This window comes from Xyrauchen texanus, chromosome 8 (genome assembly GCF_025860055.1).
Source record: "Xyrauchen texanus isolate HMW12.3.18 chromosome 8, RBS_HiC_50CHRs, whole genome shotgun sequence".
Classification (NCBI taxonomy): Eukaryota; Metazoa; Chordata; class Actinopteri; order Cypriniformes; family Catostomidae; genus Xyrauchen; species Xyrauchen texanus.
In genome coordinates this window covers 15,011,424-15,024,513 of record NC_068283.1, presented here as the reverse complement: position 1 = coordinate 15,024,513, position 13,090 = coordinate 15,011,424, and the positions used below count along the sequence as shown (strand labels likewise).

General features: G+C 41.7%; 1 protein-coding gene across 1 annotated transcript in view; it reads left to right on the top strand.

Moving 5' to 3' along the window:
* The first annotated feature begins 11,511 nt into the window (after positions 1 to 11,511).
* Positions 11,512 to 13,090, top strand: part of LOC127648097 (BAI1-associated protein 3-like) — a 57,663-nt gene continuing 56,084 nt past the window's right edge. The window contains exons 1-2 of the mRNA XM_052132706.1: positions 11,512 to 11,586; positions 12,448 to 12,641. Coding sequence (XP_051988666.1) covers positions 11,512 to 11,586; positions 12,448 to 12,641 — 269 coding nt within the window. The remainder of the gene's footprint in view (positions 11,587 to 12,447; positions 12,642 to 13,090) is intronic.

Sequence of the window (13,090 nt, the reverse complement as noted above, 5' to 3'; positions counted from 1 at the left end):
CACTCTGCTACCGATCATATAGCTTAAATGTCCACGCTATGATCGATTCTGCTGCGGCTGGTAATTTCATTGATGAGAACTTTTGTAAGCGACATGGTATTCCCCTGACTGTGTGTGAACCTCCCTTGGCAGTGGCGGCCCTAGACGGACGGCCCCTGGGTACCGGTCAAGTGTGCAACACCACTACCGACATCCGCCTGCAGGTAGGAGTGCTGCACACCGAGACCATCCGTCTGCACCTCGTCACCTCCCCTCACCACCCGGTAATCCTCGGCCTCCCCTTGCTCCGTCTTCACGACCCACGAACCTCCTGGCGGCACAGTCAAATCACACAGTGGGGCACTGACTGCTCGGCGAGGTGTCTGAAAACAGTCCACCCCTTAACTGTGGGAACCACCAACGTCCAGAAGGCTCCTGACGACTCCGCTCAGATACCCCCCATGTACGCTGACCTGAGCGAGGCCTTCAGCAAGGCCAAGGCCTCCCTACTTCCGTCCCACCGACCTAGCGATTGTGCCATCGAACTCAAGCCGGGAGCCACACCACCCCTAGGCCGAGTCTTTCCCCTGTCAGAACCCGAGTCCTTAGCCATGAAGTCTTACATCGAGGAGGAGCTGGCCAAGGGGTTCATCCGGCCCTCCACGTCCCCGGCAGCTGCCGGATTCTTCTTCGTGGGCAAGAAGGACGGTTCCCTTCACCTGTGCATCGACTACCGCGGCCTCAATGACATCACCATAAAATTCAGATACCCTCTGCCACTCATGCCCGCTGCTCTGGAGCAATTAAGGAGCGCAAAGATTTACACCAAGCTGGACCTGCGCTCCGCCTATAACCTGGTGCGTATTCGGGAGGGAGACGAGTGGAAGACCGCCTTTTCCACCACCTGCGGCCATTATGAATATCTGGTGATGCCATTTGGTTTGTCTAACAGTCCCTCGGTGTTCCAGTCCTTCGTCAATGATGTGTTCAGAGACCTGCTCAACCGTTATCTAATCGTTTACATCGACGACATTCTGATCTACTCTGACTCCCTTGAGGAACACATCACACATGTCCGAACCGTCCTCAAACGCCTGATCCATCACCAGTTGTACGCCAAGGCCGAGAAGTGTGAGTTCCACCTGAAGTCGGTAGCCATCCTGGGGTACGTCATCAGCCCAGACGGAGTGGCCATGGATGACCGCAAGGTACGAGCCATCCTGGAATGGCCTCAGCCTGCCACGGTGAAGGAGCTCCAACGCTTCCTGGGGTTCGCGAATTTCTACCGCCGGTTCATCCGCAACTTCAGCACAGTTGCTTCCCCTCTTACCGCCATGCTGAAGAAAGGTGGAAACAAACTCCACAGGCCGGCTGAAGCCCTCCTGTCCTTAGCCCAACTCAAAGCACGCTTCACCACTGCGCCCATCCTGCACCACCCCAATCCAGACCTCCCCTTCGTGGTAGAGGTGGATGCCTCGAACACTGGAATTGGAGCCATCCTCTCCCAGCGCCAAGGAAACCCACCTAAGCTGTTTCCCTGTGCCTACTACTCCCGCAAACTCACTCCCGCCGAGCAAAATTATGACGTCGGTAACCGGGAGCTTCTGGCCATAAAAGCAGCCCTGGAGGAATGGCGTCACTGGCTGGAGGGGGCCAGGCAACCATTCCAGGTCTTGACGGACCACCGAAATCTTGAGTACCTCCACTCCGCCAAGAGGCTCAACCCCAGACAGGCCCGATGGGCCCTGTTCTTCACCCGCTTTGACATCAACATCTCCTACCTCCCGGGTTCCAAGAACACCAAGGCCGACTCCCTCTCATGTCAACACGAGACCACAGTCCAAAACCTCACAGCCGAACCCATCGTCTCGCCCGCGCTCTTCCTAGCCCCCGTCCAGTGGGACCTCATGTCAGACATCTCCCAGGCTCAAGTCTCAGTTCCACCTCCTCCTGAGGGCCCTGCGGGTCGGACCTTCGTACCCCCCAGCCTCCGGGAGAGGGTACTCGGCTGGGTGCATGACTCCTCAAATTCCGGCCACCCCGGAATCACAGCTACCACCCGTCTCCTGAGTAACCGCTTCTGGTGGGGGACCCTACCCGAGGATACTGCTGACTTCGTCAAGAGGTGCTCAGCCTGCAACCTAGCGAAGTCCCCTAAACAACCACCGGCCGGCCTGCTCCAACCTCTCCCCATTCCACATCGTCCTTGGTCACATATCGCCGTGGACTTCGTAACCGACCTACCCAACTCCCAGGGGCACACCACCATCCTCACGGTTGTAGATCGGTTCTCCAAGGCTTGCCGCTTGATACCTCTACCCAAGCTACCCACCGCCCTCGAAACCGCCGAACACCTGTTCCAGTATGTGTTCCGCTTCTACGGTCTGCCCGAAGAGATTGTCTCGGACCGGGGGACCCAGTTCACCTCCAGGGTCTGGAAGGCTTTCTGCCGTCTCCTGAACATCAACCTCTGCCTCACCTCCGGTTACCACCCCCAGTCCAATGGACAAACGGAGAGATTAAACCAAGAAATTGTCAGGTTCTTGCGCACGTACTGTCACCACAACCAGTCGGACTGGAGTAGATTCCTTCCGTGGGCCGAGTACGCCCAGAACTCCTTACTCAAACCATCCACCAAACTGACCCCCTTCCAATGCATCCTGGGGTACCAGCCCCCTCTCTTCCCTTGGTCCGGAGAACCCTCGGAAGTCCCCGCCGTTAACAACTGGCTGCAGCGCAGCGAGGCAGTATGGGACCAGGCCCACGTCCACTTACAGCGGGCCGTGGACCGCACTAAGTCGCAAGTAGACCGTCACCGCCGTCCCGGACCCGACTACGCCCCAGGCCAATGGGTTTGGCTCTCCACCCGAGACCTCCGCCTCCGCCAGCCTTGCAGAAAGCTCAGCCCTAGGTATGTTGGCCCCTTTAAAATCCTTAGAAAGATTAACCCTGTTACTTTCCGTCTCAAGCTCCCCACTAATTACCGAATCTCTCCCTCTTTTCATGTCTCCCTACTGAAACCGGCCGACGACCCGGGGGCCGAAGAGGAGGCCACTCTCAGACCCCCTCCCCTGATCGTGGGCGGCGAGGAGGCCTTCCTGGTGCGAAGGCTGCTCGACTCCAGGCGCCACCGAGGTCAGATGCAGTACCTGGTTGACTGGGAGGGGTACGGCCTGGAAGAAAGGTCCTGGGTCAGCACCAACGACATCCTCGACCCTAACCTCATTACAGAGTACCATCGGACCAACCCGGAGAGACCGGCCCCTCGACCTCGGGGGAGACCTCGGCGCGGGTCGCATCTTCGCGTTAGGAGCCGCTCACAGGAGGGGGGCTCTGTCACGAACATGGGTGAAGGCGCCTCCTCCTCGAGCCTCCGGAGATCGCATTCACCCGAATACTGATTACTCACCCCAGCTGTTGCTTATTACCTCACTCTATTTAATCACGTCTGTTTGTTCCCTCCTTGCGAAGTCTTGTTTAGCCCCGGCGACATTTCCAAGCATCATTAGTTACCTCTCTAGTTTATCCGTGTACCGACCTAGCTATTCCCTGTTCCAGTTTGTTAGCCACCTGCCCAGTTACTCTAGCCTGCCTTGTACCACGACTGTTTGCTGCCCGCCCTGATCATTAGCCTGTCCCTGTTTACGCCTCTGCCTCTCTGCCTCACTCTGTTTGCCTGTCCCAGACCATTGCCTGTACGACCTGAGTTTACTGTTCTAATAAAGCCGCATATGGATCCAAACCAACCTGAGTCTTCATTACAATGCTGCATTTACGCCACTAAGTGTCGTCGCCGCTTAACCATGATTATTACCGAGGGCACCTTTAAAATAAATAAGACTGTGAATTATGTATGCTTTTTCATTTTGATTTAGTATTGTATTAGTTTGTAAATGTGCAGCTTTGCTTTGCAACTGTGGCCGACCAATCACCAGATTACAATGCTAAAATTGCATCTCTAAGAAAGATATAAAGTTAAATTCAACCTGGTCTCACAAAATAACTTTACTATACCTATATTTTTGCTAAATGAGTTGTATGTGGCTTGCTGTACGTATCACAGCAGTTTCTTGGTGAAACAGACACTAGAGGCGCTAGAATCACAGAATGCTATCTTATGACATCAAAACACTTTTACTAGTGCATGACTTTTAAGGCGATACGTTTTAACATTCGGAGTGTCTATTTGCACCCCAGTGTAAATAGCATCTGCCACGCAGGGCAGCTTTTTGCACTCTAGTAGTCTGGAGAAATATATGACAAACTCACCAATAGATGTTGCTGCAGTGGCGTGAGGCATAAAGACAGTGAGTAAATGTGTATTGTTGTCCTAGCATCCACGGTTCGATTCCGCCTTTTGTCCTACTCTTTTTCCCATCTGATTTCCTGTTTCAGCTCTTAATATTTCCTTTAATACTAATTAAAATAATAAATAAATGAGTATACATTTTGATTTAATCGCAGTGATTTGGTCATGTTGAATGTCAGGGAGTGCAGAGAAGGGTTTGATTCGGAGATGGGGTCTGTCGATCGCACTTGTTCCCGTGGCTCGGAATCGCTTGAGTGTAGATTGTATCACTGTATTACTAATAATGTAATAACCATGTTTTTTGGTAAAAATTACTTGCAATTAAAATGTTTTTTATTGCAGTTAACCATGGTGTTAGTACAGTAATATGGTGGTAATGTAGTAACCATGGTTAATGTTGTGTTTACTGTAAAATTTCGACAAAATTATTTTTTTTCAAAGGTAAGGTCAAGGTTACACTGTAAATTTTTTTTCGTAATTTTAACGGTAAAAATGCTAAAACTTAAATTGGTTAACGATTAGTTACTGTAAAATATATGAAAACATTTTTGGTATATTTAAAAAGACAATAATATTTTTTTCCCATATAATTAACGGTTAAAATGTATATTATGTTTAACAAGAGAGTACATGTAATTTTTACTAAAAACGATTATTATTTACTATTATTTAAACTATGGTAAAAAAACAGTAATCAGGCATTCCCAGAATTCCCTGTATGACCCATAATATTTCATAATTTTTTCAAATCAAATCAAATCTCTTTATTGTCACACTACCATGTACACAAGTGCAACAGTAAGTGAAAGTCTTGTGTGCAGTTCCAATCAACATAGCAGTCATGACAGTGACGAGACATATACCAATTACAGTAAACAACATATTTACCAACACAATTTACATATCAAATGTACACATACTTACACAACACAACACAATTTATGAGAATAGTTATGTTTCTTCTTATTCTTATTCTTAATATCAGTTACGTACATAAGGGTGATCTGTGCTATATTTGATGTAGTTTAGTTAATGTTTACTGCTTTATTTAAATCTTACATGTTACCCTGGTGGTGTTTATTGTTTGTGTGAGTGACACTGAGACTGTCTCTACATGTTTATTGGTCATTGCTCCTGGAAGAGCAACTATTAATTAACTTTATGTCATCATGCGCTCTTCTGTAATTACTATGGTGATTAACAGTGCATTATAAAATGAAAAGCAGATTTATACAGTTTCAGAAGGTTAATATATTAAGTTAATAATTTAATAATATAAACTACTGTACTGCACCGTAGTGCTAAAGTGTAAAAACAACAGTTTTAAACTGTAAAATGTACAGGTTTCTGTAAAGTTCTGTACAGTTACTTCTATAAAGTTGTTTACATTTTTACTATATTTTGTACATAATTGTTCTGGCAACCACAGTTGCAATTTTTTTTTTTTTTTACAGTGTAAGTTTAGGGTTAGGGGTTAATGTAGTTTGTCTGTGGGACTCTAAATAAACACACTTCAGTGATACCCATATATTTGCACTGGGGTGTAAATAGCATTTGCCTTTAATATTAGCATTTCATAACCAACAACAAGTTTTTTAAAATGCAATCAAATTGTGCAGTAGCTCAACTGATAGAGCATTGAACTTGCAAATGTGATGCAAAAGACCGGGGTACAAGTCCAGAATATCACGCGAGTCGACACATAAGCTGAAAGTGTCATAAATATATCACACAATGACATGGTTTTTTCAGCAGTTGTGTTTATCATGTCATGTTTGCTTTTTTTGTGACATCGGTTAGGTTTAGGTTTGAGGTTTAGGGTAGGGAGGTAAGTTGTCAAGTTGTCAAAGTGTCAACTTGAAAGAGCATTTAGATTAAAGACCTCATCAGTCTGGGAAAAAATGAAATAGCATTTTGCACCACACAGTGGATATTTCACATGCCGCATTACCACATTATATTATTTTGCAAAAAATGTTGACACAGTCACATAATTGTCATGAGATCAGGCTGAATAATTTGATTTATGACAGTCCAAATCCTGACTGACTCCAAAACAGACAATATATGTTAAATTGAAGATTAAATATTTATAATTCTTAATCATCCATAAACAAATACAGTTGCTGTTACATTTTTATTCGTGCTTCTCTGAGATAATCGGAGAATGTGAGAAATACAATCTGAGCCTTGATCTGTAAACTTTATAAAGCTGTGACTGACATCTAAATGACATGGTTAAGAGAAAATCTCGTATTATGATGCACCCTCAGTACACTACAGAAAAATGAGGAATATGGCTGATTGGCGGAAGCACTAGAAATTAGCATAATTATTTGTGGTACAACCTGAAGGGCTCGAATGGAACCAGAGGTAATGAGCTCCATCCAAAACGTTTATTTCCTGTTGTGTGAGTAAGCATTATTTTCATTTTACATACTTAACATTTCATTTCGCAGGGCATATATCTGACTCATGAGTACCAAGCTGTATTTTCTGAAGTCAAGTCTATGGTTGGTTGTGCGTTCATGCCTGTGCGTGCATATGTGTCTGTGTGCGTGCATGTGATATATCAGTAAATAATTTTCTTTTTCATTTTTAGCTCTCTGATACAACCTTTGATATCTGAGTAATGAAAATAAACAATATGGCTAAAATAATAAAAAGCTTAATGGAAAAGTCTGTTTCCTAGCAACATAAATGTGGACAGCCAAATAAGCATTGTGTCTGTTTGTGAGTGTGTATGTGTGTCACTTGCACTTGTATGAATCACAGAAGTTGTAATAATCCATGCCTCCCATGAAATCACTTTCAAATAAAAACTGCACAGAAATGTTGAAAGCCTTTGATTGGCGATCTAAAGTCAAGACAGAAAGTGTTCATGACTCCAAGCATCACCCACATCATTGGCCCTCCCAGAGGAAGATTTTATGGCTCATAAGATGCTCTTTCATAGCTTTTGAGACTTAATGAAGTTCTCAGTTACAGTATGTCACAGATGGTTCTCCTAAAATTCATTAGAAGACATAATAAGACACATAGGAGACAATTGTTTGATTTGGTTCAGCCACCTAATCAGACAGAAGGAAACTACAATGAACAGTGAGGACTGCTGAGAGGATACTTGGTGCCCCTGTGCCCACCCTCCAATAACTGTACGTCTCCAGAGTGAGGAAACATGCAGATAGAATCACTCTGGACCCCACACACCCTGCCCACTGCCTCTTTGAACTGTTGCTCTCTGGCTGGCGCTACAGAGCACTGAGCGCCAGGACATCCAGACACAAGAACGGTTTTTACCCTCATGGCATTTTACTCATGAACAAATAACTGCCTCAGGACACCCCATAGTGCAATAATATGTAATGTACATATGTAAATTCTAGGACTGTCAATCGATTACATTTTATAATCGAATTAATTACATTGTGTCCCGATTAATTAATCGCGATTAATAGCATATCCAAATATTTGCTGAGAAAGCCCCTCATATAACAATAATTCAATATATAATGATGAAATAATTATACATAGTTATTTTTAAATATTACAAAAATATAATATATATATATATATATATATATATATATATATATGTATTAAAGTAAATAAAAAAATATTCAGATAATTAAAATGCATTACATTCTTGTGGCAGAAGTGTTAATCATTAATAAGACAATTCAATAAGCGGCTTTAGAATACAATGTATTGATTACTACCATATTATTGAACATAAGCCAATCATTGGCATACAGTTCACAGCAATCCATTTCACAAGTGAATTTGTCAATCAGTTGGAGATTTATTATGAGGGCTTGTTTAAGGACCCGTCAATGTACATCTGCTTCAGACATTTTATTTAATTTTTTTTTAGAAACAAGCCACATAGTACACAATACTACAGTTATATTTAAAAATAATGCCAAGACATTATATTCATTACATAGTAAAATGGTTTTCAATGCTTTGGAGTTGTTGGAAGTACAAAGAGTATTTAAATAATATTTTAAGTCTCTACAAAAAAGTGCAAATAGGGGCTTTATAGACATAAATTTACACTTATGTATAAAAAAACTTGCCAATAAAAATAAACAGATTAATCAGAAAATATTAACTTAAGTTATCAAAACTGTGAAAACCAAATAAAATGTCTTTATAAAGCAAAGAAAAACTAGTTAAAATAGAGGTACGTACAAACAAACAAAATTTTCTCCAAAATACTCCAGCGTGGACACATTCCCAAAAAAGGTGAGGGGCAGATTCATCTACAGCATTACAGAAGGAGCAAAGTGGATCTATTTCAGGGAGCATGTTTCTTAAATAAAGATTGACTGGGTAAAAACGGTGTAACAGTTTAAAGGACACCTCCTTAACCTTGTTGGTAATTAAATATTTGTGAGGTAAAGACCATACGACCTGCGTCAGACATGCTTGTATCGCGTCTCGGGTGTGTTACATAATAAAAGTATAATGTTTAGGTCACTGTGTCAAGTTAAATATAGTTTAATACTCAATTTTTAAACACATCTTGAGATCCCTTGGTTCGCACGTTTATGTTGTATGTCCGCTGAAGAGTTGTTAACTGTAATATACTGCGCGTTGCTCTCACAGCTGAAATTTCACTTACTGCCCTCTGGAGTAAACAGGTGGTACTACAAGCTTGAATCTCTCAGGAAAGCATTGCGATTAAATGCGTAAATATTTTTAATGCGTTATTTTTTGTAAAATTAATCGCACGTTATTAACGCGTTAAAACGACAGCCCTAGCAAATTCACATATTTAATTCAATAATTATACAGTACATACCCCTACCTTGCACATACATTACCACTTGCACATGTACATACGCCATTCTATTATATGTCCTATTATTTGAATGTCTATTTATACTCTTACCTTGTTTTATATTCTGTGTTTCACTGTAATGTTCTGTGTGCACTTGTTTCTCATATCACCAAACAAATTCCATGTTTACATGAGAACACTTGCCAATAAAACTCATTCTGATATTGATATATAAGAGTATAATGCTACAAAATTAATGCAGATATTAAACCCTTACAAAAATGGTTAATTTGTGACAGATGGTTAGTTAAAATGTGGCACATTTGTAACAATTATTACCAGAAATTTGCAACAATTTGCATTAGAAATCATTAATATGTGGTTATTTCAACATGCAAAAAAGGATGATTTTTGTGCAATACTTGCCAAATAGTGAGTCATTTCACATGTTATAAATGTTTAATATCACTTGTACATGCATTTTCATAGATTACACATGCATGACAAGAAAGGCAACAAAGTGACATGGAAGTGGCTACACAACTGAGTCAAGACATTACAGTAATTAATATAAACACAAAGCGGACTGTAGCAAAATGTCATAATCTCTCTTTTTAAATTGACTTTAATGATCTATTTTTCCTGCGTTGTGACATACATCCTGAATTAGGGCAGTTTATTTTTTTATTTATATAAGTAAGACTAAGTGTATTTATTTGGCATTTACAACATGTCAACAAGTTAAAATGCTCACTATTTGGCGAGAATCTTGTGAAAGTTGCCATTTTAATTAATGTTGGCATAACTGCATATAAATGATTTATAATGCATTTGTAAATAAATTATTAGTCATTAAAGGGGTAGTTCACCCCAAAATGTAAATTATTTCATTATTTACTCACCCTTATGCCATTCCAGATGTGTATGACTTTCTTTCTTCAGCAGAGCCAAACAAAGATATTTAGAAGAATATCATAATGTGAAAGAATAGTATAAGTGAAAGTGTAGGTTTATGGTAAAATATGACTTAAATATTGATCTTTCTCACCCACACCTTTCATATTTCTTATGAGGACATGGATTTAACCAATGGAGTCTTATGGATTACTTTTATACTGCTACATGTAATTTGTGGTGCTTCAAAGTTCAAGGATTTACAGAGCTGAAATATTCTTCTAGAAATCTTTGTTTGTGTTCAGCAGAAGAAAGAATGTCATTCACATCTGGGATGGCATCGGGGTGAGTAAATGATGAGAGAATTCAAATATTTGGGTGATCTATCCATTTATTGAACCGTTTTATAATCCCTTAGCAAAAAATAATATTCATTTGATTTCATGTACTTTGAGTTTTGATTGATTCTTTTTTAAAAATTTTTTTTTACTATTATAAGTACAGTTTGTGATGTTTATGAGATCTCTTCTGGAATCTTAAAAGTGCTGAAAGCACCTTTTTTTTTACTTTTCTTTTTAAAATGTTAAAAGTCCCAATTACCCAACATATATTACCCCAACATATATTCTCTTGCCTTTAATTCTTTTTGATTTTTTTTTTTTTTTTTTTTTTTTGGAATGTATTTAAGGAGTCCTGTACTCATTTTTATGAATTTGTCAAGGCATATTGTTTTTGCCTTTTCTGTTTTAACCTGTGAAGCACTTTGGGTCAACTGTTGTTCGGTTAAATGTGCTATACAAATAAAATGACTTGACTTGACTTGACATATATCAATGGGAAATCATGCATGTCTCAGTGACAGCCATTGATGAAATTGTGAATTAATTTATTTTCTTTTGGGTTTGCTGACATGTCTTGGAGTTAGCAATGTGATGTCTAACTGACATGTCTTTAAAAATGAGCAAAACAGCTGAAATCACCTACGACACCTTTAAGCAAAAGTGTTAATTTGCTCCCCATTCTCACTGCTGTCTCTGAGATACACTTTCAAAATTAAAGAGATCTCATTTGCGATTTCTCTTTCCCAAAGGGAAGAACAAAATAGTCTAGACAGTCCTAAATTAGCCAGCTAATTATGTAATATATAGCCTAATTTTCTGTATATTTATACACAAATGTATGCAGACTCAAAGTGTCAGCACTAATTTTTCTCCAGAGGGAATCCCATGTGCGCTTTGTTGGATATCTGGGGGCACAAGTATCTAATGCACTCCTGCTGTGATTGCTGTGGTGTTGATAAAGGAATTATGTGGAGTACTTGGGCCGGTAGGATAAATAATGAAAGAGAGGGGGTTGGAGAGCTTTTTTGACAGCTGTATGGCCATACTAATGCATTCTCCCCTCATTCCTCCACACTCTACTGAAGTCAGCCAGGGCAGAGCAAGAGAGATGGGCGTTATTCCCTAGGTGCTCTGGTCAGCCTACCAATCCCACATTGAACGTGATATCATCACCATGACGACCGGGTCTGGGAAATTAGCAAATGGCAGGGGTCCAGGAGCTCACCCCGCTTTGCTGGAGAAGCACGTTTCCCGCCCCCTCCCTGGATTGCCTCACGGTACAATAAATGAAATTGGACAGTGTGGAAGAATCTTGATCATAAGTGACAGGACACAATTGTATACATGTTGCATTGATAATATTTAAACAGTGCGGCAGTGACGCTAATGAGGACAGAAAATGTCCATCCTTTTCTGATCTCCATGGAGGCTGTCTCTCCGATATGTGCTTCAAGTTGTTGATTTTCAGGCTTGTCAGAGGGATAGGGAGGCCTGTCACCTCTATCCCTAGTCAGCACAGGCATTTTGTAGATAAACTAGAAGCAACACTATCCATGACAAGTTCCCCTGGTTAAATCTGTGTGAAAGTTAACCATCAAGTTTGTTTGTTTTGCTTGGCCTGAGCCACATCTGGTTTCTTTCTTATGTGTAAAGTAATACATTACCTGTCCTTCTAAAAAGACAACTAATACCAGCATGCTGTTCCAACATCATAGCCATGCTGCTCAATTCAAGTCATTTGTATTTGTATAGCACTCTCGGCAATACAGTACAAATTGTTTCAAAGCACCAGCACAAATTAGCTGGTGACGCTGTGTTACAATCTAAATTAACTGGTTTAATGCAAGTAAAAAATAGGTAACCTCTTTTTATAGTGTGGTTGGTCAAGGGAGTAATTCTGGTTGAGCTAGTTTAGCAGCCTGGTGAACACAATAGTAAGACACATAGTCTTAACTTCCTGAGACCCGAACACTACTACTGTGTCCATTGTCCATTTCCCTTTTTAATTCGCAACTAGTAGCATCTAATAAACATGCATTTTATTTTAGAGCAAATAGTTTTCCTAGAAATATCACGTTCTTGGTGAGTTCGCCAGTTTGTTCTGTTTGTTTTGATTGTCTTTCCCTCATGTGTGTCAGTTGCCACCACCCTTCAGCAGACTGACGGCACCTGTCCCCATCCTTAACACTCCCGACCCTTCACAGCAGTTCGTGGTGGAGGTGGATGCATTAGAGTTTGGTGTTGAAGTGGTTCTGTCGCCGCGCTCTTCCTCAGAAGATACATCCGTGCACTTTTTTCTCTTCACCTTACCCCAGCAGAGCGGAATTACGATGTTGGTAACAAAGAATTGTTGGCTGTCAGGCTGGCTTTGGGTGAGCATCTTAATTCCAGACAGGCTCGCTGGGCACTGTTTTCATGCGTTTCGACTTCGTACACTCGTACTGCCCGGGCTCAAATAATATTAATCCTGATACATTGTCTCGATGTTTCAAAGTCGAGACATCCACCATCCCACCGGATATCATTCAACCCTCCTCTCTGGTGGTGGGCATGGTGTCCTAGGACGTGGAGGCTAAAGTCAGTTCCGTTCCATGCTTTGCAACACTACCTCTCCCGCCAAGTGCCCAGAGAGTCTGTTATACGTTCCGTGCTCGGTTTGGACATATGGCCTTCAGTGGTGCCACTCTTCCAACGTAGCTTGCAATCCAGAGGGGCCTCGCACTCAAGTGCTTATTAGACAGATATTCTGTTGGCCATCGCTAGTGCAAGTTGAATGAAATT